This window comes from Amblyomma americanum, chromosome 5 (genome assembly GCF_052857255.1).
Source record: "Amblyomma americanum isolate KBUSLIRL-KWMA chromosome 5, ASM5285725v1, whole genome shotgun sequence".
Taxonomy (NCBI): domain Eukaryota; kingdom Metazoa; phylum Arthropoda; class Arachnida; order Ixodida; family Ixodidae; genus Amblyomma; species Amblyomma americanum.
In genome coordinates this window covers 24860463-24887382 of record NC_135501.1, presented here as the reverse complement: position 1 = coordinate 24887382, position 26920 = coordinate 24860463, and the positions used below count along the sequence as shown (strand labels likewise).

General features: G+C 50.7%; 3 protein-coding genes and 1 long non-coding RNA gene across 4 annotated transcripts; all 4 read right to left on the bottom strand.

Moving 5' to 3' along the window:
- Positions 1 to 13261: 13261 nt before the first annotated feature.
- LOC144133745 (uncharacterized) lies at positions 13262 to 14761 on the bottom strand. Its single transcript, XM_077666867.1, has one exon. The coding sequence runs from the start codon at positions 14759 to 14761 to the stop codon at positions 13262 to 13264; it is 1500 nt and encodes a 499-aa protein (XP_077522993.1).
- A 926-nt stretch (positions 14762 to 15687) lies between these two features.
- LOC144133744 (uncharacterized) lies at positions 15688 to 16731 on the bottom strand. Its single transcript, XM_077666866.1, has 2 exons — positions 16709 to 16731; positions 15688 to 16411 (listed from the first exon to the last, which is right to left on the bottom strand). Exons 1-2 carry the CDS (start codon positions 16729 to 16731, stop codon positions 15688 to 15690), a joined length of 747 nt encoding a protein of 248 aa, XP_077522992.1.
- Positions 16732 to 20951: 4220 nt separating this feature from the next.
- Positions 20952 to 23011, bottom strand: LOC144134605 (uncharacterized). Its single transcript, XR_013315166.1, has 3 exons — positions 22762 to 23011; positions 21691 to 21855; positions 20952 to 21053 (listed from the first exon to the last, which is right to left on the bottom strand). It is a non-coding gene; the product is annotated as an uncharacterized LOC144134605 (long non-coding RNA).
- A 1900-nt stretch (positions 23012 to 24911) lies between these two features.
- LOC144134604 (zinc finger protein 862-like) lies at positions 24912 to 26690 on the bottom strand. The gene has a single exon (XM_077667486.1). The coding sequence runs from the start codon at positions 26545 to 26547 to the stop codon at positions 25012 to 25014; it is 1536 nt and encodes a 511-aa protein (XP_077523612.1). The 5' UTR covers positions 26548 to 26690; the 3' UTR covers positions 24912 to 25011.
- Positions 26691 to 26920: the final 230 nt, after the last annotated feature.

The window sequence follows — 26920 nt, the reverse complement described above, 5'->3', positions numbered from 1 at the left end:
ATGCTCTCGTTCTTTGTGCCATGCACTTCCCCCTTGATTTTTTTCTGGGTTTTGAAAAAAGCATGCCATAGGATCCCTCATCTGTGTAGGCTGATTCAGTCATGATTTAACTTGCATCTAATCATTCTGAACTGGATTCATTTGTTGCCAACCAGGCGTCGATAATCTACCCGTACTAATTCTTACTCATCCTTTTTTTTCCTGCAATCTCGGGCATCGCCCAGTGCCTTGCCTTTGGCCCTCCGCTTTTTTATTACATATATTGCAACCTCTCCTTGAATGTTTCGTCTAACAATTCTTTATTCGTAACACTGTGGACTGCCATCTTTTAATTATTACCAGTGTCACCCTTGCTGGAAATGTACTGCAACAGAAAGCACAATGACATCACTGTGGCATCTTTTGAAAAGGGCACGGTGCAAGTTCACTGCAATGTTTTTATGTTCATCATGAGCGTAGCAGTTATACATCACCTCAGTAGGCTCCCAGCTAGCAGTGTCAAAAAAGAACCAAAAGGCTGATGCGCTGCCCACGGCCACACAAACGTGCCCAGTCCACAACACAGTACCTTGGAACACTTGTTATTTACACACTCATAGGAGTGTTCTGCATTAACGAGCTTCTCTTGAATTGGTTTTTGCTGTACACACCCATTATAAGGAACCTTCACTATGCGAAGTGTTCCAAAGTTTACGGGCACATGTGATGTTACACGGGTGTCACTAAAGCAAACCAGAGCACAAAGCTTCATTCATAAAGAAGAAACAATCTGAAACATGAGAAATAGCTGTTGCAAACTGCATGTTTATTAAGTATATAAGGCGAGACGACTCCGTAAGATGGTTGCCTGCGGCGCTCATAAGGGAAACTGCATCTGCCTGTTGGTCCGCGAGGTGCAAGCACCACTGCTGTAGACTGCTTGTCACTGCACTGCCGTACAACAGGTCCCCTATCCGCCACCTGGGGACCGCGCTCTCTAGCAGGCAGGTTCTGCCGAGAGTGCCGCTGCATGGTCTGGTTTCCCAGCCGTTGAAAGGATAGGAGGCTGGAAACGTAAAGCACACAAACCCATAATTATGGCACATAAACAATGGTGCCGGCCAAGATGATAGTCGACACCGCCCAAAGATCAAGAGGAGTGGCATATACATTGGCAACAATCTCTGAAAAGGATATGCACACGGCTGCACTGTGAGCTGCAACACCTCCATACAGCTTCAAAGCGACCTTTGCCACCAGCCTGAAAAGCAACAGAGGTACAAACCGACACACACAGGCACAAACAGACAGAGGAATGAAACAAATGAAATGACGTTATGAGGCATGCCACACGAAAAAGATGAAAACGTACCGGCAACTTTCACAATACAGACTTATAAGCACATCTACACGAGACAGACGAGAGCTCTGCAGCCACGCCAGGGTACCAAATGTGGCAGGCTGGCGTGAACGTGGGCCACCCGAGCGCCTCTGAAAGGATCCGTTGAACCAGGCTCAGTCCAAAAACTGGTGGCGGCAGCAGAACAACAGCACCTTTAGGGATTCAAGAAATGGGAACCCAGCCTACAAGTGGTCAGCGCACGTAGCGTCCTAGCGCTGTGCTGCCACTGCAAGCCAGACATTGCTTGAATTCCTAAATGCAGCACACAGAACAAACGCAGATGCGGTACGAGCTCTGCAGCCAGGCCAGGGCACCAAATGTGGCCTGCTGGCCTCAACCTGGGCCATCCGAGCGCCTCTGAAACAGCCCGTTGAACCAGGCACAGGCCGGAAAATGGCAGTGGTGACAGAGTTCATGTTCCAGGCAAGTGTACCCCGCTATTTAGGACGTACAAAGCCAGATTCGAGTACTTGGTCCTGCCATGGTACACGGCCATGATCACTGAGAAAGTACTGCACGAACTGTTCTCGCACTGTTTTCGCCCGAACTGTGTAGTTGCTGCCGCACTGCCGGACATCTGAAAAGAAGGGACCTGTGTAGGCATCAGATTTCCACTGGCCATGAAGCACTTGCCCATCCTTCCCCACACTGTCAACATCAGCTGGAGAGCCATACTGAAAAATGGTGTCCTCTTCGTCATCCAGTGTCATCAGGTAGTTGTGCAGAACTACAACGGCATATACTATAGCATCCAACGATGTTGTAGAGGCCCTGATATCCTGACGAAGGATCCTCCACCGGTTAGCCAAATAACCAAATGCGTTCTCTACAATTCGCCTAGCTCGAGAAAGCCTGTAGTTAAATATCCTTCTTTCTGAATTTAGGTTTGCTCCTGGGAAAGGCCTCATGAGATTTTCAGAGAGGGGGAAGGCCTCATCTCCAACCATGACATAGGGAAGTGTTAAAGAAGTGCCTGGGAGCTGTCTTGACTCTGGTATGGACAGGCAGCCTCATTTTAACTTCTTCCCAAAGTCAGAGTAATTGAATAAGCCAGTGTCCCCCCGAGAACCACTCTCTCCAATGTCTACTAAGGTGAACCGATATTTGGCATCACACACAGCAAGTAAGACTGTGCTGAAAGGGCCCTTGTAGTTATGGAATAGACTTCCAGAGTTACCAGGCGCCTCTATGTCAATGTGTGTGCCGTCAATTGCTCCAATACAGTTTGGAAAGTTCCACTCTCAAATTCGGCAGCTATACGTCTCCTGTCGGCAGCTGTTGGCTGTGGAAGGTACAAGGGCTCGAGAACTTGCCGCAAGGCAAGGCAGGTTTGCCTCACTATACGGCTAGTCATGCTGTCAGAGATCCTGTAGGACTTTGCTATTATCCACATTGTGCAACCATGTGCCAGGTACCTGTAAGTACAGAAAGCTTAGTGAGAAGGACGAATCGAAAACTCTGAACCTACATTTAACAAATATTTAAGCCCATATGTCAAGAAATGAATAAACAAGGACAGGTTATGTTGTTGAAGTGTGTAAGCAAGAAATGCAAGCACATGCATGGCGCCAACCCTCAGATAAGTCTCAAAGAGGTCACGTGAGCATAAAATATACCTCCAGCAGCATTATTTTTGTATTCACCGGACTACTACTTCAGCAGCCTTGTCACGAGCTGCAATATAGGACTGATCTGTTGGGCTTCTTGCAGCTCACAGCTGCCCGCTTCACCTCTACCTCACATCACAGAAGTGGTCTGCTGCTGAACAAACCAGTGAGCACATGGGCTAAGCGGTCGAGGACGAGAACCCAGCAAGGCTTTCCAGTGATATTGGGTGCATAAGGTTCAATGCCCGAACATAGATCACTCAATGAAATATCTGTGCTAATAGTGAGGCATCCGATTTCATTTACCACTTTGAGGGATTGAGATAACACAAGCATTGCACTTCCTTGACTGAAGCAGATACAGCTCGCAGATGGGAAGAAAAGGAAGACCTATGTTAACCTCACATGAGGGCACTTTGGAATGCGCCAGTGAGCACAGTGGTGGAGAAACTGTTTTGTAAACGTGATAAAACAAAGGCAGTCGACTGAAAACAGCGTTAATGCAGTCTTAGCTCTGAGCTAAAGCTGTTGGTAGGCTGAAAGAATGAGCACACTTAGGCAGCTCACAGGAGCTAATCATCAGCATGTTCGAACAATCATAGTGCGAGCACTTTTACATCGCAAAGTTAAAAAAAAATGCAGTTGTTAAGTATACACTGGCAGCCATTGGAAGGCTAGACCTCCAGCTGTATGTATGTAGGACACAAGCAGAACAAAACATTTTACATATTAAATTGTCTACTGTCAACTGTCGGCCAGAAGTGGACAATAAATGACAATTTTCACCTAAATGTGGAACACTACAGGAAAGGCCCGACATGTGCATGTCGTCTTTTCTTTATGCAATATGTACTGTACATGGCACGATACTTCACGGCACTGTAAAGAAGGATGAAGAAATGTAACACTAGCCCACCTTAACGTGAAAGCCAGCTTCTCTCCGGCCGACAAACTGACTACAGTGCTTCTACGTGGCTCGATTAGGGGTCTGAGCAGCTCCACGAGACGGTCAAACCTGCACACTCACATGAGCGGAATGAAACATTTGGCTGCAAAATTAAACTGATTAATGAAATGAATATCAAGCATTTTCTACAGACAAATACCGCATATGCGCAGCTGTATGGTGCACCCAGCAACGAGTGTCGAAATACAGAGGTATATGCACGCTATATCGCCCGCGTATCAGCCCACATTTATTACTGCTGAAGCCGCGGCACTGCTGAACGCATGATGCCGTTGTGACATTCCGTGTGTGCTACGAGGATCCACGTTCGACGGCGCGGCGTAGACGGAGACCCGTGACAGCGGCATCATCAATTACCCAGCCATGCTCTTTGAGTGACGACCAGAAAAACCGGACCCGCCGCCGCCCCGGGGAAACAGGCTTTATCCTCCCCAATTTCCGGTTACATTCCAGGACAAGGGAGCTGTCAGCGGGCCAGAGCGCGCCGTACCACAGCCGACGCTATGCGCTACCACGAAGACGACATTCTTTCCCTCCCCCCCCCCCTTTGTCGTGGGCTATCGCCGGGAAGGCACCCACAGCTTCCCAGAAGGGCCGCGACGGACACCTGTCGTGGCGGACAGGCAGTACTCGCCAAGAATGTGGAAAGACAGGCGCTAGTGAATTAGCTCCGAAGAGAGAGCCTGTGTATACTCTCACTTGAGAGAGAGTGGTGGCGTTTTTGTTGTTTATTTAGTTTGTATTGTTAACAGACTCTGGGTTCGAGGCTAAGCCCAACCCAAAGGGGTGGTCCCCATCTCGCATGTTATTTTGGATTGGAGAATTGATGCTTTGGGCGGGCCACTGGAAATGACCGCCCTTAGTCCTTTGTTAATCAAGTGCTTAAAAGCACATGTAAACGGATGCAGTCCAGTCTGAGCTGGGGGCTCCATGCTTAGCATGTAATGTGATGCTACTTAGGCACTAACCTGCCCGGTCGATGAGTAAAGTAGTGCAAAGTTTGTTCTGTTGTAAAATTATGCTCTGCTGTCATCATCTACAAGCTCGCCTCCTGTTTATCTTCCAAGCCGAACGACACTAGAGGAAGGGTTTGTGAACCATCCTCGAAGAAACGGACGACTATTGAAATTCTACTGCATACACGCTCAGGACGACATCGTTAGCGAAGAGGGCCTTCAGCGCCGAAGCCCGACGGCGTGCAGCTTCTGCCAGCAACCGCTCGAGCCCAACTCCGGAGCCACTCCATCGCCCCCATGAAGTCGTCGGCACGTAAGCTCGGACGCCCCAGCCTCTGATGTATAACCTTAATCATGTGTAATTATTGAATATACCTGTTTGTTTAAACTGAGCCATACGGTGTCTCTTTGCCTCTCCGTCCCGTGTGGACCTGCGCATTATGGGGGTCATCACACTGGTGTCAGAAGTGGGGTCTCAAAAGCAAATGTCCTCTGAATGCTGTGGCATTCATGACTTCAAAATTGTAATCAAAAGGGAATCACGGGACTGATTGTGGGACTTTTACCCCCATTTGAGAGGCTTGAGGCACTGGAGGGCTTGAAAAAAAAAAATGACTGTATCCGAGGGAGCTCCCACTCCACAGCCGTCGCTCGGAGCAAGCATGCTGGCATTAGGAAGCGTCATTCCGACGTTTACGGGAGATAAGACAGGGGTTCCAATCTGCGATTTCTTTTCCATGCTAGAAGAGATTGGGAAAATGGGGGGATGGTCCGATGCTCAAATGCTGGGAATGGCGAGGTGTAAGATGGCAGGAGCTGCTCATGATTTTGCATGGCGAGACGAGAAAGTAAAATCCACAAAATCATTTGCGGAATTTAAGAAGCTCGCGTTTGAGCATTTCGACACTGAACCACGTCACGTGCGGGTACAGAGGTTCCGTGACGCCGGACAAATGGTAGGGGAGGACGTGCGAACATTTGCGTCGCGGCTTCAGCGCCTTGCACGCGATACGTTAAGCAGGGAGGAGGAAGGAGACCAGCTAAGGAAGAAATACGCGGAGGATCTACTTAAAGAGGATATGACCGCTTTGTTCGTGGCTGGTCTGCAAGACCCCGTGCGCCGGTTCGTGCTCTCGCGCAAGCCGAGCAATTTCGACCAAGCCGTGGAGGCCGCATTGGATGAGGAACGAAATGAGGCGTTAACGACAGCCGCAGCGAGAGTACGCGTCATAGAGAGAGCGGTGCTCAACCCTGAGGTTGCTCTCTTGACAGAGCGGTTAGATCGCTTAGAACAGCTGCTATCTCAGCAGGTAGAACGCCAGGTTGAAGCGCGCGCTCAACAGCGCCCATTCGCGGGAAACCGGAGACCGCCACAAAGCTACAGGCGCAGTATGCGAGATTTTAAAGAAATCGTATGCTTCGCTTGCCAGGGTCGCGGACACATCGCCAGGTTCTGCCAAAACGTGCGCCGTGGGGAGCCACAAAGAGAAGCAGGCGAGACACGCCCTAGGCAAGCCTACAGCGGGGCTCCAGATACCGAGTCAAAAAACTAGTTAGTCCTCCCCAGCCTGAGGAGCGTGGGGAGGGAGCAGTAGATGATGAGGTGGTGGTAGTTTGTGTGGCCGACGAGGCATGCCCTGTTGTGCGTTGCAAGTTAAATGGTTGTTGTATGGAATTGTTGATAGATACGGGGTCAAAGGTGACATTGCTTAAGGAGAGCAGTTTTAACACGCTTCGAAGGAAGGGGGACCGCGAGGTGTTGGAAGCGTCTGGTGGTATGACAACCAAATTTGTAGGCATAACGGGGGATCCTCTTGGCATAAGTGGACTCTACCGGTTACACTTCTCTCTCGGCGGAATTGCATTGGAGCACCCCTGCTACGTATGCCCGGACACGGTGTCTCTGCCAAACGGAGTGTCAGGTATATTAGGGCAGGATTTTTTGAGAAAAGGGAAGGTAGTAGTCTCATTCTCTGAGGAAGAGGTTAATGCGGGCGGCTCAAAAGTTCCGTTTTTGAACAGGAGAGGGGCTGAGATTCGCATTACCGATATTGACACCCGTCAAACAGTGGGATCATTGGAGAAGGTATATTCGCGGGTTGCCGTCCGGCTGGTCGAGGAGGCGGTCGTCCTTCCTTGGTCGGAGCACATTTTGTACGCGTTTGTGCCTTCAGATGTAGAGAGCGGCGCCGTGGGAGTGCTTGAGCCGGTCGACTCTCTCAGCAATGGCCTGAAGGCAGCCGCGTGCCTCGTGACAGTTAGTGACGCCCACAGAGTGCCCCTACGGGTGGTTAACTGTAGCCAGCAGCCACTGAGCCTTCCCAAGAACAAAACATTGGCTTTCTTCACCTCTGCGATAGAGCAACGTGAGCCCACCGATACGGTACTCGCAACTGTAGAGCATGCTAGTCCTTCGGCTGCTCCAAAGGTGTCGTTCGATCTTTCTCACGTAAAATCCAGGGAGAGGGAGGCTCTGGCTGGTTTGCTGAACGACTACTCGGAGGTATTCGCCGCGTCCAACCTGGATTTGGGCTGCTGTGGCGTTATAAAGCACAGGATAGAAACCGGCACTTCATCGCCCGTTTACCAGCGTGCGTACAGGATTCCTTACTCCCAACGTGAGGAGATGGAGCGGCAGGTGCAGGACCTGATTGATCGCGGCATTGTCGAACACTCAAAGTCACCCTGGGGAGCACCAGCACTATTGGTGGAAAAGCAAGATGGCTCGTATCGATTGGTAGTGGACTACCGCAAACTAAATGCCATAACTCGCATCGATCCATACCCCATCCCCAATATACAGGAGACGCTTTCTCAGCTGGGCTCTGCCAGGTACTTCACGGTAGTGGACATGGCGGCGGGATTCTGGCAGATAGCAATGGATCCGGCAGATGCCGAGAAAACGGCATTCAACACGCCCTCAGGGCACTATGAATGGAAAAGAATGCCGATGGGTCTGGCCAACAGCCCTGCTGTCTGGCAGAGAACCGCTGATGTTATCCTGGCAGGTCTTCTGGGGAGGCTGTGCTTCGTGTATATGGATGACATTATCATATACAGTGACAGTTTTGAGAACCATTTGCGCGATATTGAGCAGGTTTTGGTGCGACTAAGAGCAGCGGGTCTCAAGCTGAAGCCCTCTAAGTGCCAATTCCTCAAAAACGAGGTGAAATACCTCGGGCACGTTGTTTCAGCTGACGGCGTGCGACCGGACCCTGAGAAACTAAGGTGTGTCTCGGATTTTCCATCCCCGACTAGCGTCCGCCAGGTCCGGCAGTTTCTCGGCCTGATCGGTTACTACCGAAGGCACATAGAGGAGTTCGCCAAGCTCGCTAAGCCGCTCACCGCCTTAACAGCCAAAAATGTCGCCTTTCGCTGGGACGAAAACGCGGAGAATGCTTTTGGGGCCCTGAAAGGGAAGCTAATGAGTGCACCGCTGTTGCGCCACCCGGATTTTAATTTGCCCTTCGTTATGGCCACAGATGCTTCAAAGTTCGCAGTTGGTGCCGTGCTATCTCAGATTATCGAGGGCAAAGAACATCCCGTTGCTTTTGCTAGCCGACAGCTGAGCCCCACAGAGCAAAAGTACGGAGCTACGGAAAGGGAGTGCCTCGCCGTTGTCTGGGCAGTAAAGCACTTCAGATGCTACCTTTACGGCCGCAAATTCAAGCTAGTCACAGACTGCCATCCTCTGAAATGGGTGATGAGTGTCAGGGACCCTAGCTCGCGACTCGCTAGATGGAATCTACACCTGCAGGAATACTGCTTTGAAGTTGAGCACAAGTCAGGAAAGACACATCTGAATGCTGATGCACTCAGCCGCACAGCTGCCGTGGCAGCTATAGAAGAGTTTGTCCCCGTAGTCGACCCCGCCGAATTACGCACAGAGCAGTGCAAAGATCCTGACCTGAAGCGAATAATCGAAAGCTTAGAGGGCGCACCGTCTCACCCCGAACAGCTAGGTTATTTCATTGACAAAGACGGCACCCTGTGTCGGCGCACGAGGCCAACCAGGAAAGGGAGACCAGAGAAAACCGCTTGGGAGAGAGTCGTCATACCTCGGTCGTGGACAGAAAGGGTTCTTCGCGCGTTTCACGATGCGCCATGCGCCGGTCATTTTGGCGTAGCGAAGACACGCAGGCGTGTGGAGCGTTTGTACTTTTGGAGTGGCATGCGACAGGATGTTAGAGACTACTGTGCGAAGTGTCATTCCTGTCTCGAAAGAAAAACACCCAAGGGACGAAGACCAGCTCCAATTCAGCCGTTCCCTGAGGTTTCGGCTCCCTTCGAGCGGACAGGTATGGACATAATGGGCCCATTGCCCACGACCACTTCCGGAAACAAGTACATTTTAGTATTTGTCGACCACCTTTCAAAATACGCGGAAGCGGTAGCACTCCCAGATCAGAAGGCAGACACGGTTGCAAGAGCATTTGTCGAACAGATCGTGCTCCGACATGGACCCCCGAGGCAACTCTTGACAGATCGGGGAACGAACTTCGTGTCGCAGCTAATGAGGAGAGTTTGCGAGCTGCTTAAGATCGCTAAGAAGCAGACAACACCGTACCATCCGGCTTGCAACGGCGCGGTGGAGCGACTGAACCAAACCGTGGCCGGGTTCCTGTCGCATTTTGTTTCGCGCGACCAGCGGGACTGGGACTTGTGGCTCCCGTATGCAATGTTTGCCTACAATTCCGCAGCACACGAGAGCACGGGCGAATCGCCATTCTTTCTTCTCTACGGCCGAGACCCGGACCAGCCTAGTGAAGTGCCAGAGGGCCCCCGTCGTGTCCCATACGCTTCACTGGACGACTATAAGGTTGAGCTAGAATCGCGCTTGCAAGTGGCGAGGGACATCGCAAAGGAGTCCTTAAAGAAAGCGGCGAAGCGCAGGAAGGAGGTGCACGATCGCAGTGCTAGAGACGCGCCGTTTGATGTGGGGGACAGCGTGTACATTGAAAACTGCCAAAGGCAGATTGGGCTAGCTCGTAAGTTCCAGACGAAGTGGAGAGGACCGTGCGAGGTTGTCGAGAAGCTTTCTCCGGTAAACTTCAGAGTCCGAGACGTGAACCGGCGTTTGATAAGGATACACGCAAATCGCCTCAAGTCGGCACCGGTTCAGTATTCACGAAATGAGGAAAGGGAAAGCGCGGATTTTGATGGGGACAGAAGTGAAGCGGAGCGCGCAGATAGTTCGCAAGAAACGCCCTCTCCTGCATTTGTTCGGCAGGCGCCCGAGGTGACGGCCGGAATGCCACCGGATTTACTTCATGCATTGCTAGAAGAAGAAGCGCGCGAGGTTGCCGCGCAGATAACGCCAGGAGAGGCTCCTGCCACGAGCCCTCGCGAGTCCCAAAGCAGACAAAGGGGCACAGACTTACTTAGTATGACTCATGAAGGCCGATATCCGCTGCGAAATCGGAAAGCTAAGTCGGACTAATGGCGTAAACAGAGCGGAGTTGTGAACTGGTTAGAATTGTGTAATGCCACAGCTCATAACATTGCTATGTGCTTATGTGTTAAGTTATCGGAGTTGGTAGTTAAACCTTTCTGTCATTAAGTAACACCTTCACAGGAGAGCATGCGGAGCGCATGCAGAACCTGCCCTACTTCCTTTCGTTATCTATATTTTTGTCTGTGCCGTGATCGTGCTAGAAGTGGGAGCTCCTTTAACTGTGGTAAATTTATTACGTCCAGTTTGGACTAGAAAAGAGAGGCTTGGGTGCTGAGTTTCATGTTTATCTGTAAAAGAAGATCAGTGCTGCCCCTGGAGACGCCAGTATTGACAGCGGAGGCATATGGTGTTGTGCAGTGGTGTTGAGTGCAGCGAAAAGTGTTTTGTCGGACGCACTGTGCGAGGCGATTCAGAAAGACAAGGGGAGCTGCGTGGACTCAAATGTTCGGAGAACATTCTTCTGGAGGGTGAGCGAGTGTGACATTCCGTGTGTGCTACGAGGATCCACGTTCGACGGCGCGGCGTAGACGGAGACCCGTGACAGCGGCATCATCAATTACCCAGCCATGCTCTTTGAGTGACGACCAGAAAAACCGGACCCGCCGCCGCCCCGGGGAAACAGGCTTTATCGTCCCCAATTTCCGGTTACATTCCAGGACAAGGGAGCTGTCAGCGGGCCAGAGCGCGCCGTACCACAGCCGACGCTATGCGCTGCCACGAAGACGACATTCTTTCCCTCCCCCCCCCCCTTTGTCGTGGGCTATCGCCGGGAAGGCACCCACAGCTTCCCAGAAGGGCCGCGACGGACACCTGTCATGGCGGACAGGCAGTACTCGCCAAGAATGTGGAAAGACAGGCGCTAGTGAATTAGCTCCGAAGAGAGAGCCTGTGTATACTCTCACTTGAGAGAGAGTGGTGGCGTTTTTGTTGTTTATTTAGTTTGTATTGTTAACAGACTCTGGGTTCGAGGCTAAGCCCAACCCAAAGGGGTGGTCCCCATCTCGCATGTTATTTTGGATTGGAGAATTGATGCCCGACGGCGTGCAGCTTCTGCCAGCAACCGCTCGAGCCCAACTCCGGAGCCACTCCATCGCCCCCATGAAGTCGTCGGCACGTAAGCTCGGACGCCCCAGCCTCTGATGTATAACCTTAATCATGTGTAATTATTGAATATACCTGTTTGTTTAAACTGAGCCATACGGTGTCTCTTTGCCTCTCCGTCCCGTGTGGACCTGCGCATTATGGGGGTCATCACACCGTGTCCGCGCGGCCAAGCCAGAAAATTTGAAATTAAAGCAACAAACTTGAGAAACCGCTGTCTTTTTCCATGAGCACCACTCTCGAGCCTGCCTAGGCGGTGTGCTCCCCTAAACTTAACGATGCAAAGACGCCAATGCCTATGTAATAGTAATATTTGCGCGCGTGAACACATTTTTCATTCTAGGCCTGCTTCTTTATACTAATGGCGATTTCCACTGGTCGTACTGGCGCAGCTTTTCTTGCTCCGCGACGACGGATTCGAGTTCCACTGGTCGACCTGGACCGACCGCGCGAATTCCGCTGGTCGTTTGGAGCAACTCCGTTCCATACGGAGCGCTGGTCGACAACGGTCGCTGTGCTCCGAGGCGGTTTGGGGCGCTCTTTTGCGATTCGAGCGCCTCGCTTCGGATCCACCAGTGGAATTCGCCATAAATTTACTTGTTATAAAGTGTTCACATGACGCGAAAACGCGCTTCCCCGCTCCCGCATTACCGCGAGTGTCGGCACTGCACCCGTCGAGAGCGTCCATGTGACAACGCGAACGCACGTTCGAAAAAGGCAAGGAAGGTATGAACTTCCGCACTGTACCTTTCCACGGACATCCGGAAGTACTGGAAGAAGTCTGTGCCATCTCCATCCCTCATGTCCCAGACTAAAGTGAAGTACTCGCCCAGTTGGCGCCGATCTCGCAGAAGACGTCGTATAGGCTTGCGCCTACGCCTACGCTGCAGCGACGAATTGTGCAACTAATTGCCAGTTCGCCCCGTTTGTGTTGGCCATGTACCGACGCAAAATCTCTACACAAGAGCTACTGATCTGGTTGCTGACGAGAGCCGCCGACAACAGCAGGAACTTCAACACGCACACCATGGCGATGCCGAGGCGCAGCCTACTAGGCCTAGGTGCAGGTCGCCAAGGAACGGAAAAAACTACCACGTGACCACGAAAAGAGGTTATCATTTGGGGGGAGCGCTCGTACGGGAAGTAAATAGGGATGGGGGGGGGGAAGTGCAGTGTGCAGGGATACAGGGTTTGGAGAGGGGGCAGGGAAGGAGGCAAGGGCGAAGGCAGTCGGCCGCCTCTGCGATGCGGGAGCCCGTTTCGGCGCGCAGAGCGATGCTGGCGGTGCGCTAAAGTGGTTATTGGGAACTCTCAAAGGGGGGGGGGGGGGGAGAGAGAAGGGGGGAGGCGCAGACCGGTAACTGCCTCCTTATGCAGGGGAACACCGCAACTGGGCTGCGCGGGGAGGGGGAGAAAAGATAGAGCAGAGAGGGAAGCGGGTCTGGTTGCAAAGGGCAGGAAGAGAGGAGGGAAGGGAGAAGGCAGTCAGCGCGTACCGATCTGTCCCTGCGATGCGCCCGAAGAGATGGCGGCGCGCTCACACTACACAGAGGGCGGCGCGCGGCCTCGGGGTCAGTTTAAAAGCGGCCGGTAATGGCCGCCCTATCAATAAAGCGGATCAGGTGGCGTAAAGCCCTGCGCGTTCCCCAGGCAGATGCGGCCGGGAACAGTAGTTCTCCCGAGGTAGCAGAGGGAAGCACCAACTCCCCATATTCTGTGCGCAGTGCGGTTCGCGGTCCCGAGAATGCGGGGCACTCACATAGTAGGCGGTCCACTGTTTCCAGCGCGCCGCAGTCAGCACAGAGACCGTCCCCCGACGCCTCCGATGCGCTGGCGGCGTTCGGCAGTCCACACACAGCCAACTCTGATACGCAGCAGGAGACGTCTAGCCCTGGTGCCGAAGTCCACGAAGCTTATAAGGCGCGGAGGGTTCCCGGATGCAACACGGGGATCCGGGTGTCCTTCCATCAGCCTACAGTGGATGGTGTTGCGGGCCACGTCAAAGGGCGTCACGGCATCGCTCTCGGGAATCGCACTGTCCCCATGCGCGTTCTTCGCTAGCCGATCGGCTGCCTCGTTACCGGGCAGGCCAATTTGCGAAGGAACCCATTGCAGCACGATGTCACAACCCCGATCGCGCACTGCACGCAGTTTGGCAGACAGTTTCGCCACACAGGGGGTGCCGCGGTCGGGATGACGTAGTTGCAGCAGGGCGGCACGCGAGTCACTCGCTATCACCACAGCTGTCATCCGGGACTGTCCGGCGATGATGTCCGCGGCGAGGTGGAGCCCAGCCAGCTCGGCCACAGTCGAAGAGAGGCAGTGCGGCACTCTACACTGTCGCTCGATTCCAAGAGCCGGGACGGCGCAGGACGCTGTGGCGGACTCTCCATTATCCATCACAGAGCCGTCTGTGTAGAGGACCACTCGGTCTGCATAGTCGCCATATAGACGCTCGGCCGCCTCCTGAAGGATGGCACAGCGGGAGGTGTCGCGCTTGGATCGCACTCGCGGTAGTTCCGTCTCTATGCTCAGCGGCCGATCTCGGTGTGGCGGCGGCAGGGCAGGTGGAGCGATGGAGCAGGTTAGCGGCGTCCACTCGTCAAAGAGGCGCGCCACGTGCCCCATGCGCGAGTGCGGCGAATTGCGGAGCCTGGCTATGAATTCTGCTGTGCCCTGCGCACGGTGGAGACGCTCGATGTGATTGAGAGCCGCTCGCTCTGCCCGGAGTGAAACCGGCCAGGCCCCGAGCTCGGCGTAGGTGGGGCCCACCTGCGAGGTGTTGTGGAGTCCCGCAAAGCGACGCAAGGCCTTCCTGTGGTCGGCATCCAGCTGTTTCCACTGCCAAGCGCGGACACCAACCAGCGGGAGCGCATAGAGAGCTCGCGCCACGGCTATACCTTCGTACAGTTGCCTCGCGAGTGGTATTGAGATTCTCTCGCCGCCTGCGAGGAGGCGGGCAACATACCCAGTGATGCGGCGATTCCCAGCTCGGAGTCCTTGCACCGCCGTTTTCCACCGCAGCGCGTGGTCAATGGTCACCCCCAGGTACTTGACGCTGGTCTGCCAAGGGAGTGGGCTTCCGAAGAGGTGGAGCCGTGGTGTGTTCTTGCGGTAGCTCGGCCGGGGGTGCACCATCATTGCCAGACTTTTCTCAGGCGAGATGTTTAGGCCGATGTTGCCCAGGTGGTTGACGACCGCATCCAGGGCATTCTGTAGTGCCGCGCGGACAGCTGGGCTTTCGTAGGTTGGACCGGAGGCAAGGATCGCCACATCATCCGCGTTGACCGCCATTTGGGCGTGGTGCCGGGAAGCGGGGAGACAGCTATCCCGTTCCTTTTTAACCTGGCGCTTGCACGGCTGGCGGTGCGCTCGCGCCGGCTAGGTTGCCATCAGCCGGAGAAGGCTATTCGACAGACGGATATGCCGGGCGCGCCAATCGGCATGCTGGGACCATCCGCCTCACTCGCAAGCGCCAAAGTGATCGTACAACACCTTTCCACCTCACGTCCGCCTGGCGGCCGAAAACTAGCGGACCGCTCTCGAAGCGGACCTTGCCGAAGCCGCAAAAAAACGATCGTACGACGGCCCTTAGGCCACATTCTCACAGCCGGCCTCCTCTACGGCGCGGCGACGACGGAGCCAAAAACCACGGCAGCAACGGAGAGAGATGGATGTTCATGGGGAAAAGGAATAAGAAATTGGGGTGAGCACGAGGCGTGCGGTAATTTCTCTCTTTCAGGGGAGGAAATGGTCGTTGCGCCGCGCTGGGGGAAGGTAGGAGGGACAGGATAGAGGGAGAAAGTAGAGCTCGCAGACGCGCAGTCGCGATTCCCGTGTTCGCGTATTCGGGCCGGGAGGGGAGGCCGCGCCAAGAGCAGAGCGCCGATGCGCACTCGACAGGGAGACAGAGTGGACAGAGCCGACTGAGAGGGCGATAGGCGTGGTTTGGAATCACGCGGACAGCAGGGAGGCGCAGGTCTCTCGGCCAATAGGGAGGTGGCAGGATGTGCGCGTGGATCCAGGCAAGCGCTGGTCGGCGTGTTTACCGAGCAGAGAATGCGGGACAGCAGGCCTGAGTCGATAATCTTGGTACACTGTTACCGTTACCCATCACCATCTGACGTACATGTGCGGCACTTCAAAAAGGTGCGGTTTGTTGGGGATATCCGCCAGGAAGGGGGAGGTTAGAACCGCTCCAGTAGTTGGGCATCTCGTACTTATTGGAGCAGAGCCCTGAAGGCGCGTCGCGCTTTCTCGCGCGGGCCGGCTGGGAAAAGCAGTCGTGCGCACTCGCAGGGTAGGGCCAGGAGTCTGTAGCTTGCCTCCAGCACTTCTCTGTGCTTGTTGAGGGCAGGACACTTTGATAGGAGGTGATCCAGCCTTTCCACTTCTCCACAGTCTTTGCACATGGGGCTGGCTGCGCCTCGTAGACGATGCATGCGCTCGGCTGTCCAGACGCAGCCTATGCGCATCCTAAGGAGGGTGGTCCGGGCAATGAGATCTAAGTCACGGGAGCTTATGGGCTTCGGTGCTTTGCCTGCGGCTACTCTGGCATCCGGGTGTTGTGCGATGATGCGGGCTTTGATGTTGTGCCGAGCCACATCGAGGGGGGATATTGCAGTGCACTCCGGTGTGCCGTCGGCGTGAGCTTGCTTGGCCAGTTGGTCAGCCTGCTCGTTGCCGCTGATTCCGACGTGGGACGGGAGCCACTGGAGCAGAACGTCGCGGTCGAGTGCTCGTTCCTGGCGTTGCTTGTTGTCCAGGTTGGCATACATGGGCAGTGTATGGTGCGCCCTCCGCAGCGTGGTGAGCGCAGCCCTGGAGTCGCTGAGGACGACAGCTGGAGAGAGGTCTGGTGTCTCCAGGATGAGATCAGCTGCCAAGTGCAGGGCGGCAACTTGTGCGGTTGTGGACGAGGCACTGCATGTGAGGCGGCTCTGCCTGGCGATGCCGAGAGAAGGGACTACACATGCGGCAGCCGCTGATGCGCCTCCTTCCAGCACGGATCCGTCGGTGTATACGCCCTGTGCAGCGCCTATAGGGGCGCCACTGAAAGCCGCGTAGCGGCGGCCGTTGGAACTGCAGGCGGGACGGCGGGCGAGCAGTGGGCCTCACGCGGCAAGCATGGCTGAGGTGCGTGCGTGCGATTTGCCGTTTCTGCGTGTTCCGGACGGTTATTTCTCCGGTGAGAGTGTGCGCAAGGGGACAGCACTTTATAATAGTGGACATGTGTCCGACCTCACGACTGTCTGGGACGTCATCGTCAACATACGCGCCAAATGTCTGCCGCAGACGAGCATCAACAAGCTTGCCTACGAAGTGGAGCTCATTGTGAGTATGCCCTCTAATACATTCATTCCTTGCCGCTTCAGCCAATGTTTTTTTCTTTGATTAATGCACTCGCTTTTTCCGCTTGCATGACGCCTATTGTTACAGTAATTTGAGGGAGTGCCGTCCAACCTGCCAGAGACTCGTGCAGGGTGCGGTCGCGCGAAAAGCCAGCGAGTGTGCAAAGCAGCACGATGGGCGCGAAAAAAACATCTCGGGTTAGACTCCGGCAGTAAGGGCTGAACGTTTTTATTCTTGCACTTTACCACTGCCCGTACAGCTCGAATTTCACGTGTTCCGTCGTTAAAAAAGAGCGTTTCGATGATTGCAAGACAGCACGCGAGTGAGATAGTCGAGCAAATAGCTGGAAAGTTGCACCGCCGGTAGCAAAAAGTTTTTAAATTTGATAAATATTTTATTTTTAGTGTCGCTCTCATTGTTATTCATATCACCCTCACTCCCGAATGCATAGTTGAGGCGAAAGATTTATCACCTGCCCTAGCGCCCTTAGTCTAAAGTGCACAGTCTGCAATTGCTTAATCACTTCATTGCTTAATCTGTGTAGCACCGTCTTGTCATTGCTTTTGCACATTCCAGCCAGATTACTGGAACAGTTTCTCTACCCTTCAAATTACCTGCACAGAAAGTTTCCAAAATATAGAATTTGCAAAAAAAGTTTGTTCAGGCTGTGAGGGCTGGTGAAACAAAGTAGTCGATTCAAGCTTGCTACAGGGCAGCTTTACAAGTGGCATTTTATTTTTTCCCACAGGTGCCTGATTTCTTGCTAGAAGATGCAAAATGTACTTGCAAGGCGGGACGGGGAGGACGCTGTAAACATATTGCAGCTGTGGTGCAATATGTGAACTCAAAAGAGCACAGTTCTCAAACAAATGACCCGAGGAAGTGGGGAAAACCTTCTGTAAAAAGCCTCGGAATTTACCAAAAGGGAGCATGCCTGGAAAGCTTCTATGGGAAGCAAGTGGAAGAGGTGGTTGCACTACCACCAGCGCCCCCCCCCCCCCCCCCTGTTCAAGATGCGACAACAGTGGCTGCTCTGCTTGACGGCCTTTGGGGTGAAAATTGCTCACTTCTCACGGCAGTCAGCAACGAGCTCTCCCCTCAGATTTTAGCAGAAGGAGATGAAGTGGCCCAGCACCCTACACCAGTTGTAGAGGGAAACATGCGCACTTCAGCTCTTTACCGGTCAGTTGAGACCTGGACAAACACAGACTCTGAAATGGAATTTTATATGTCAAAAGTTGTGGCTACTCCTCATGACATACTTCATACTGAAGCAATAACAAGGGAACCACGCAGAGATCTTGCTCATTGGAGAAGTATGCGAGCCATTCGCATATCTGCAAGTAGCCGGCCGCACACAATACTAAAATCGAGACGGGATCCCATTGCAGTAACCGAAGGGTTTCTAAAAGACACAAGATTCTGGTCCCCTGCCACAGCATATGGAAGTGCCTTGGAAGCTGAAGCTGTGAGATCATTTGAAGAAGACATGTGCATTCAAGTCCGTACTTGTGGGCTTGTAGTGATGCTTGAACAGCCGTGGCTGTGCTGCACACCTGATGGCATTGTACCTCAAGAACCGGTGCAGGCCCTACTTGAAGTGAAATGTCCTTACACATGTAAGGACAAAAATATTGTCGAGTTCAGCGAACAATCCTGTAACGTACCTTACTTAGTATTTAAAGACTGCAGGCTAGAAGTGAAAAAGACGCACCAGTATTACACGCAGATTCAGATTTCCCTGTATGTTCTTGGCATGCAGAAGTGCTTCTTTTATGTTTACTCGAAGAAGCAGCAAATTCTCATTGAAGTTAATGTGGATGAGAATTTTATTGCCACATCTGTCCCACGGTTGCAGGCATTCTACTTCAAGCATTTCCTCCCAGCAATTACTAAATCATCACATCAAGCTCTGAAATAAGAATAAACTTTATTTCTCAAGGTCAAACCGACATAAGCATGCATTCTGTCTCACTTTCAACGCAACTGTTACATGGTATGACTAAAAAAATCTCTCTTAATGCTGCATGATTTTGTGAACCAGCAATAGACATTACAAGATCCAAAATGCATTTACTTTCAGGCATGGTCCTTTGCTTTCAGAATTGGCTTTTGCAGATTCGCAAGCACCCCGCACATGTCTATTATTTTTCCGACATGAGGAACAAGGTCTGAGGAAAGCTTATGAGACAAAATTCTGTATATTTTTATCCGTTGGATGGACCTCTCTACATGAATCCGAGCACTTGCGACAGTGTATGTGGTATTCACCTCTTCTCGGGTAAATGGCTGATTAGGGCGGGCAAAAACTGGCATTTGGAATTTTACACCATGCTCTGCCAGCATGCTTCTTATCTGAGGAAACCCTTTATCAGCCAGCACAAGATCCCCAGGTTTTAAAAGGTGCAAAATTCCACAGTCTGAGGTGATAAATGAATCTGTGGCACGACCACCATAAGGCCTTGAAAGAAAGCTTATGATGGCGCTTGGTGTGATGCCTACTAAAAACTTGACAGTAAAGCACCCTTTATAATTTGAATACATTAGAACGCGTTCATGCACAGTGTCTGGTGCCGCACAAGCAACCTCTGTGCAGTCAATAATGACCTGACAGTCTGCAAAATGCGGCTTAAAGCTTTCTGGCATCATCATCTGATTAGTTGATCGTGAGGGCCAATATATAAGGGGCCTCAACTTTTCGTGCAAAACATTCAGCACGGAAAAGAAATACCTAGAACAGGTGGTCCTGTGAACACCAAATAATACTGCCAGAGAACAGTATGATAGATTTAGTTTTAGCTTCATTAAAAACAGGAAACGTTTGTTTGAAGCACTATCTCCTCAGATCTGCGTGCTTTAAAAGATTCAATAACTATTCCTCGTAGCTTTTCAAAGACTGGGACTGAAATGCCTCCAATCGATTTGAGTATGTCTGCAGCCTTGTCTTCGCTACAAGCTGCAAGTGTCTCATAGCCTTGAAAATTTGGAGTGTTCGAGTTCGACACCACTACATTCATCGGGTCACATGCAGTGTCTTTCAGCTCTGTTGTTGTGCCCCAGGAAGCATCTTTGGTGCTCTTCTTCATAGGAAGGACGGCCTAATGGAAATTCAATTCATTTGTTAATTTTCACAATTCTTCAAAAACAAGAAAAATAAATTGTGTGCCTCTAGCATGCAGAATCAAGAGACATACGGTAGATATGTCCATGAAATTAGGAAATTGAAACAGAAGGAATACAAACAGAAAAAAAGAATATAAAATCGGGTCAAGAAAATGGTGAGTAAGATATCAAAACCATGAGATATGGCCGCCCTTAATTTTAAATTTCTGTGCATGAGGCAACTTGTTTTTGCCTGAAATTAAATCTCTTCAATCCACACCTTTCGCGCACAGAAATAGAATCATGCAGTGTGCAACAATGATAAACAACCAGTCACTTACTTGCGTCTCAGCATTGCAGTCTTGCATGCAGCAAAAGAACAGGCTTGGCATGTCAAGTTCTGTTTTCTATGCACAAGGGTCTGTTCGCAATCCGACCTGTACAATGTATAAAATGTGGAACCCTTGTTATTTTAAAACCTCAGTAATGAGCCATTTAAATGCAAGTCAACCAAATCACAGCAACGCAGTTCCCTATGCCATCGTGTGGCACCCCAGCCATGGTGCAGTGTGACAGCAGCAAAAATAAGAATCAAATGATTTTATGTTTATCACATAATGTGAATAAACATGGAGTCAAGTAATCAGCACAGAAGACTACAGGCCTGCTATACTTGTCGTCACTTTGATCAGTTCTTGGCAAGACTTATTACTTAATGCTTGAACGCCAGCTGTCAATTTCTCATATTTAGCATTCAGTGACGCAGCATCAAAATTGTCATTTGTTTCATGCATAAAGTTTTCTGATGCAGCAAGAAATTACTGCTACAAAGGTGCATCAGTAAAGCAGCCCGGCAGTGAAACCGGTTAAAAAATTAGTCTCTCAGGTGCATGAGTAAGTGACAGCTGTTGTGTAGCAGTAATAATTGCTTTTCTCAATAATGACAAAGGGCAATTCATATACAGACTCTTGCCGCTTCTTGACATTTAAAGATAAACATCCATTTGCAGCTATGAAAGAAATTGTATTTACACTTCTCTTTTCCACCTCCATACTGCAGTCATCCATGGCATCCTCAAGTGGTGGGCTATCCGAAGGAACGCTGTCCTCCTTTTGCTCACGTGCACGCAACCTGCAACCATAACAAAACATAAAGTCCTCTCTTATATAGTAATGGCCTTTCCCCAAGGAACAGCAGTTCTGATATATATAGCTATGCACAGTAAATGGGACACTCTTCTGTATGCACAAATTGTGCCTTTCTTACCTTGTGCCTCTGCCTGCATGATAAAATAGACCTCTGAGCTGAACACAGACCACAAAGTGCAATTAAGTTCCTATTCCCTCATCACATTGCCAAGAAATTTCTTTGATAGTAACGTAAAGCAGAGGATGAAGTGAATGTAAAATAATTTACAATCTTGGCGGGTACTGCCTTCTAGACAGGGATTGTATGTATAGGTTCTTTGAGATCCAGCAGTTATTTTTAACCACCTATGTTCTTTAACACAATTTCGTGGAATGTGCCAGAAAGTCTGAATAATCTTGTCATTAAAATACTTGTCTTAAATTAAGCAACAAGCAATTGTAAGCTACCAGTGCCATCAAAGGACAGTGGTGGTTTAGTTAGTCTCATTTTCATACACTTACTCCTGCATACCACGCCTTTGTGGAAATACCAGAAACAAGCACATTTATGACGCTGCAGCTCTACCCGAGTTGTCTCCCATAAGGGAGCAGAAAATATCTATTGTCAAGTTTATTTTTACCTTTGATACCTCTTTGAACTTCCAGGCTTTGGGCATCTGTACCCATTTGGGAATATGCTGGGAATGTATGCAGGACTTCTCGGATCATTTGACCTCTCGCCGTGTAGAAAATGTTTGCTGCAGATCCTGGTGTTTTTCGTAGGCTCCCATGGGCTGCCATCCTCTCTACAAGATCCATTAGATAACAGAAAGGTGCATGAACTAAGCAATTAGTTGAAAGGGCACATGACACAATATTAACAGAGTGAAATCAAATGCAAAGCCAGGCAATAAATATTACTGGTAAATCACATGTTAAATTGAATTTTTTTTTCAAAGTAGAGATGGTTTATCGAGTTTAACGTCACAAAAACCTCAGGCTGTGAGCGACTCCGCAGTGAAACACTCTGGATAATTTCAACCATTTGGGGTTCTTTAACGTGCACTAACATCGCATAGAAAACGGGCACCTAAGCATTTCTTTCGCGGCTAGGATCGAACCCAGGTCTTCCGAGTCAGCAGCCGAGCATCTAAACCATAGAGCCACCGCGGCGGCTTTCAGAGGCGAAACAAAACCGCAATAAAGCAGCATGAAAACATAGTGATTCATTTCATGCAAAAAAGAGAACCACGCATGCTAGAACTACTACAAGGGTTAATAAAAAACGAAGGTCTCACAGAGTTTACAACTTCTTTCATTGTGACCACAACGCGTAACATAGCCGGGGTAGAGAGATTACGCATTCACCGCAGAACAAATGTTTCGAAGTTCAGGCGGTTACTGTTACCGCGAAGTCATGCTAAAAGCATTCAACACAAATGTTGTACCCCCTATCTAAAGCTTTTAATGCCCACAGGTGTCACGTTGATGCTTAATTCTTGAAAGGCACCGCGACCTTGTTTTTAACATGGAGCATTTTGTTCAAACCATCTAAGCGCAATGAGCACATCACAGCTTCGCTAGCGATTTTAACTGTTGACGAGGCGAAGTTTAAACGGGGAAGCGTTCGCTAAAGGTCAAGCGCTTCAAGCAAGACAAAAAAGAAAAGAAAAACGATCGAACGCTGAAGCAAACATAGCGCGGTTTCTCACCTTCTGCGTCGTACAGCCGCGATCCATCGCCGCCGTCGCTCTTGCTCGTGAGGCAGGACCGGAAACTTATAGAAGTGCGTTCCTGGCGAGTTTTTGTAGGTATTCGAGCAGCCAACTACGCAGCAGTTGTTTCTCGACATCGCTGAAGGCTGACAGCAGCGTTAACCACAATCAAGAACACCCGCACGACCGCACGCGCGGGGACATGCATAGACGCTGGCGGGAACAGCGCCCGACCGAGCCCGCCTACACTTCGCGGTGTTGGCGACAGGCGGCGCTACCGGCGTTTTGCTCACGGCGTATAGAGGCGGTATCTGCCCAAAGCTTTTAGAGAACTACGTTTAGGCTAGCACATCATGGTGTAAGTTTATCGATATTTTTCACAACTCCTTGTTTTTCAAGGATGTCAACCTCTTCCTTCACCACATTACGAGAGGCTGGGAAATGCTACAAGGTATGCTAATTGTGAAAGGCTTGGTATTTGGCTGGAGTCCGATAGTGTATTCTGCACCGAAAGTCCCTAGGCCATCAGATTTCTTGCATTTGCAACTGAGAGGGATAGGCACCCTGACTTCCTTGAGGAGAATGTTGAAGTGCATCTGCAAAATGAACAACTCCAATACCTGTTATGCTGAGTAACCAAGAAGTGGTGACGGCGACGACAGCAGGACATAGATTCTCTGTTTCTAAGTGCAACCCTTCCATTTGAGAATAGTGAAAAATTGACCAGCAACCCTCAGCTGGCAGTTGTCTGGCCCGGTGAGAGTCCCCTTCAGCGTGCCCAGTGGCGACGGAAAGCCTGGAAAGGTGTCGGGTACTGCAGTCACTTCTGCACCTTGGTCCACTTCAAATTTGGGAGGAAGTCTGTCGACCTTCATGCGCACAAACTTCGTGTCAAGTCCTTTCCGCCTTGATGGGACAGACATTGCGTGCAAGTGTCTTGGAGATAAGCGTTGCTCGGCGAGACGGACAGTTTTGCGGAGACGCTCTCATAAGGTCCTTTCTTTTTGCAAAACCTACATACAGCATTGTGCACAGGGCAGAAGGCATGCACATGAGCTTTGGGTCCACAAAAGTTGCAAAGCTTCATCTGTTTTTTGACGTGTGTCTGTTGGAATGTATTTGTGATGCACGTGCCTGCGTGCACAGTCAGAGACCCATCTTGTGCCCCTTCCTTTCTTTCCTTCTGTGCGTCCTTGTGCAAACAAGCATGCAAAAATGCTTTGTCAAGAGTCAGATCTGGCATGCGACACAGCTGTTCTGAAAGCTTGGCGTCGAGCAGGCCAACAACAAAGCCGTCAATTTCCAGCCTGTCCTCGACAGTTAAAGGCCCAAAGTTACAGCTTCTTTACCATCGAACGCAGGGCAAAGTAGAATGCGTCTACGCTCTCGGATCGTTGCCGTATGTGCTTATGAAAGCGAAAATTTCTGCAATAAGCTGTGAAGTGTTGCTTGACTTGTGTGTACTCACACATTCCACCTCTCAGTGCCGAAGTGAATTGAGGACATGGTGCACTTAAACTCCCGCACACTAGAGATGCATACGAACCTTGACTTCATTCATTGCCAAAGACGCTGCCGTAGCAACAGAAAATCTTCAAATTGTTCCACCCGTGATGACCAGGAAGCCAGCTGATCGAAGTTGGATGCTGGTGGTGGTGCTAGGCCTACCAAACCGGTGAACTGAGGTTACATGTCAGACCGACAGTGGAGTATAACGATGAAGCGTGAGCCTTCACTACGAAGACGATGGTCTTGAATTAATGTAGCTTGAAGGAACTTGATCCTGGATTCCAAGCAATTGTGACGCCATGTGGTAATGGCAGCGTTACAGAATTCAGTCGGCCGCTAAACATAGCCTTGATTTAGGCTAGCAGATGGAGCCACAGGAACCGAGACGCTCTCAACACCAGAACGCAAAAAGCATTTATTTCAGCCAGCGTGAGTAAAAAGATTTTGCTTGGTGCACACGCAACTGGTGGAGATGAATTAAGTGGGCTCCATACTTTGAGCAGGCACGATGTTTACAATGTAAAGTGCAATTTTCATATTGGATATGAAGAGCAGAAAGACCCAGATGAGTTTGTCAGCATGAAGATGTGGATTGAATTCAGGGTTCTCCCCAGAAAATTTTGAGAGGTGGACATTTGAGGACCGGGGGGGGGTGTAATAAAGAATAATGAGAACACAGCAGACTTCCAAGCACAGTCGCACTATGCAAGAGGCATTTATTTCTGCATATTTTGCATATTACACCTTCGGCCGCCGATTCTTCATCTTGGCCCACTTTTCCACTACTATATCGTATGGGTAGCTGTTGACTTCAGGCCCTTCACACGCGATACGAATCAGACAGTCCAACGACTTCTCTTTCAGGCGATTTCGCAGTTGAGTCTTAATAAGCTTCAAAGCTGAAAAGTCTCTCTCGCAGTCTACTGTGTGTGGTGGGAGCACAAGGTACGACCCAGCTATGTGCGCCATAAGTGGGAACAGCTCTTTCAGTTCATGTGCCACAAAAAGCAAGAAGTCTTCTGCTGGCATCTTTTGCACGTGCTCAGACACAAGCACGAAGTTTTCAAATGCAATCCACTCTGCAAGCATGTCCTGGGTATAGGACTTGCCAAGAGTGGGGCACAGCTTCTCCAGAGCATTGGCAATTTCAATGCCATTGCCACCCACCATCTGTTCGTAGTTGCTGCGGGCAAACACAGTAGAATAACTTGCCAGTATAGGGTGGTCTTGGAACCTGTCCTTGATATTTTCTACCAGCTTGTTAATAAATGTTGTTTTGGTGGTCCGCAGCCATTCCTCCGATTCTTCTGTGGCTGTCAGCTGTATGTCATGGCTAACATAAAAGTCATTCACCTTTGTTCGACTGTTGCCCTGTGCTTCCAGGGTCTTTATGCAAGATTCGATGAGATCTTGCACAATGCCCACGTGCAGTGTCGACTTCTGAAGTGCTTTTGAAAGCCTATCAATGCATGGGAGAAGCTCACACATCATCAGTAGGGTGCTGACAAACTTCACATTCATCACAAACTTGAGCAGTCCTGCTGCCTTGATGTCATTGCGTTCTTCTGCCTCCCTGGACAGGCTGACTATGATGGCCGAGAAATTAATGCGGATGGCTTTGCATGACCCTCCAACGCCTAGCCATCGGGTGGTAGATGGCTCAATGAACTTTCCTCCACCTTGGTGCTCCAGAATTTTTTGTACAGCACTCAGTCCAGCTGTTCGAACTGGGCTGAATGCATAAAAGTTGTACAATTTCTGCAACAGTTCTTTAAACTTGTTGACATATGGAACTGCTTTGGATGCCTGGCATGCTGCTAGGTTGAGCTTGTGTGCCGCACAGTGTATCCCTACAGCTTGAAAGCTCTGGGGTGCTGTTAGAGCCTTTTGCTTGTCAATTAACAACTTCACAGCTCCACCCTTCTTTCCTGTCATAACAGGTGCACCGTCAGTTCCAATTCCGCGAAGGGTGTCAAAGAGTAGGCCCTTCTTGGCCATAAAACCTTCCACGGCACATGCAATGTTGGTAGCATTGAGAGCTAATGCTCTTTCATCATTAAGATGTGGTTGGAGGATGTCCAGCACTGGCAGCACATCAATCATGGCCAAGAATTTCACTTTTAATTCCCCATTGAACATGTACCTGCAGTGGATGACAAGCTGCTCCAGTGTTGTGCAGTCGGTTGTTTCGTCGAACATAAGTGCATAATGCTCACTCTGCCGAAGTTCGTGTAGGATTTTGTCCTCAATAACATCCGAAAGGCAGGTTACCATCTCCTGAATAGACCTCTGGCTGCAGTACGTGGCGTTCTTTCCGGTTGTTATCTGTGCTTTCACATCAAGCCCAAGCAGCGAGAGCAGACCGAGAAGCGGCTCGAAGTTCGCAGTGTGCGGTATCCGGTGTTTGCACAGGTAATACATAGATGCGAATGCGTGCTTCATAGCGTCGCGAGAGACCGGCAACTGCAATTTCTCAAGCGGCGACACTGCTACTTTGCTGTGTGCTTCAAGGGCTATAGCGTCGCGGTGCGACTGGCACGCTTCGTGTTTACAAACACTTTCGAGCCGGATCCTTTTGCAAGGCTCTGTGTTCCACACTGGCTTCTCGAAAGGCCTCTTATTATATTTTATGCACAGCTTGCAAAAC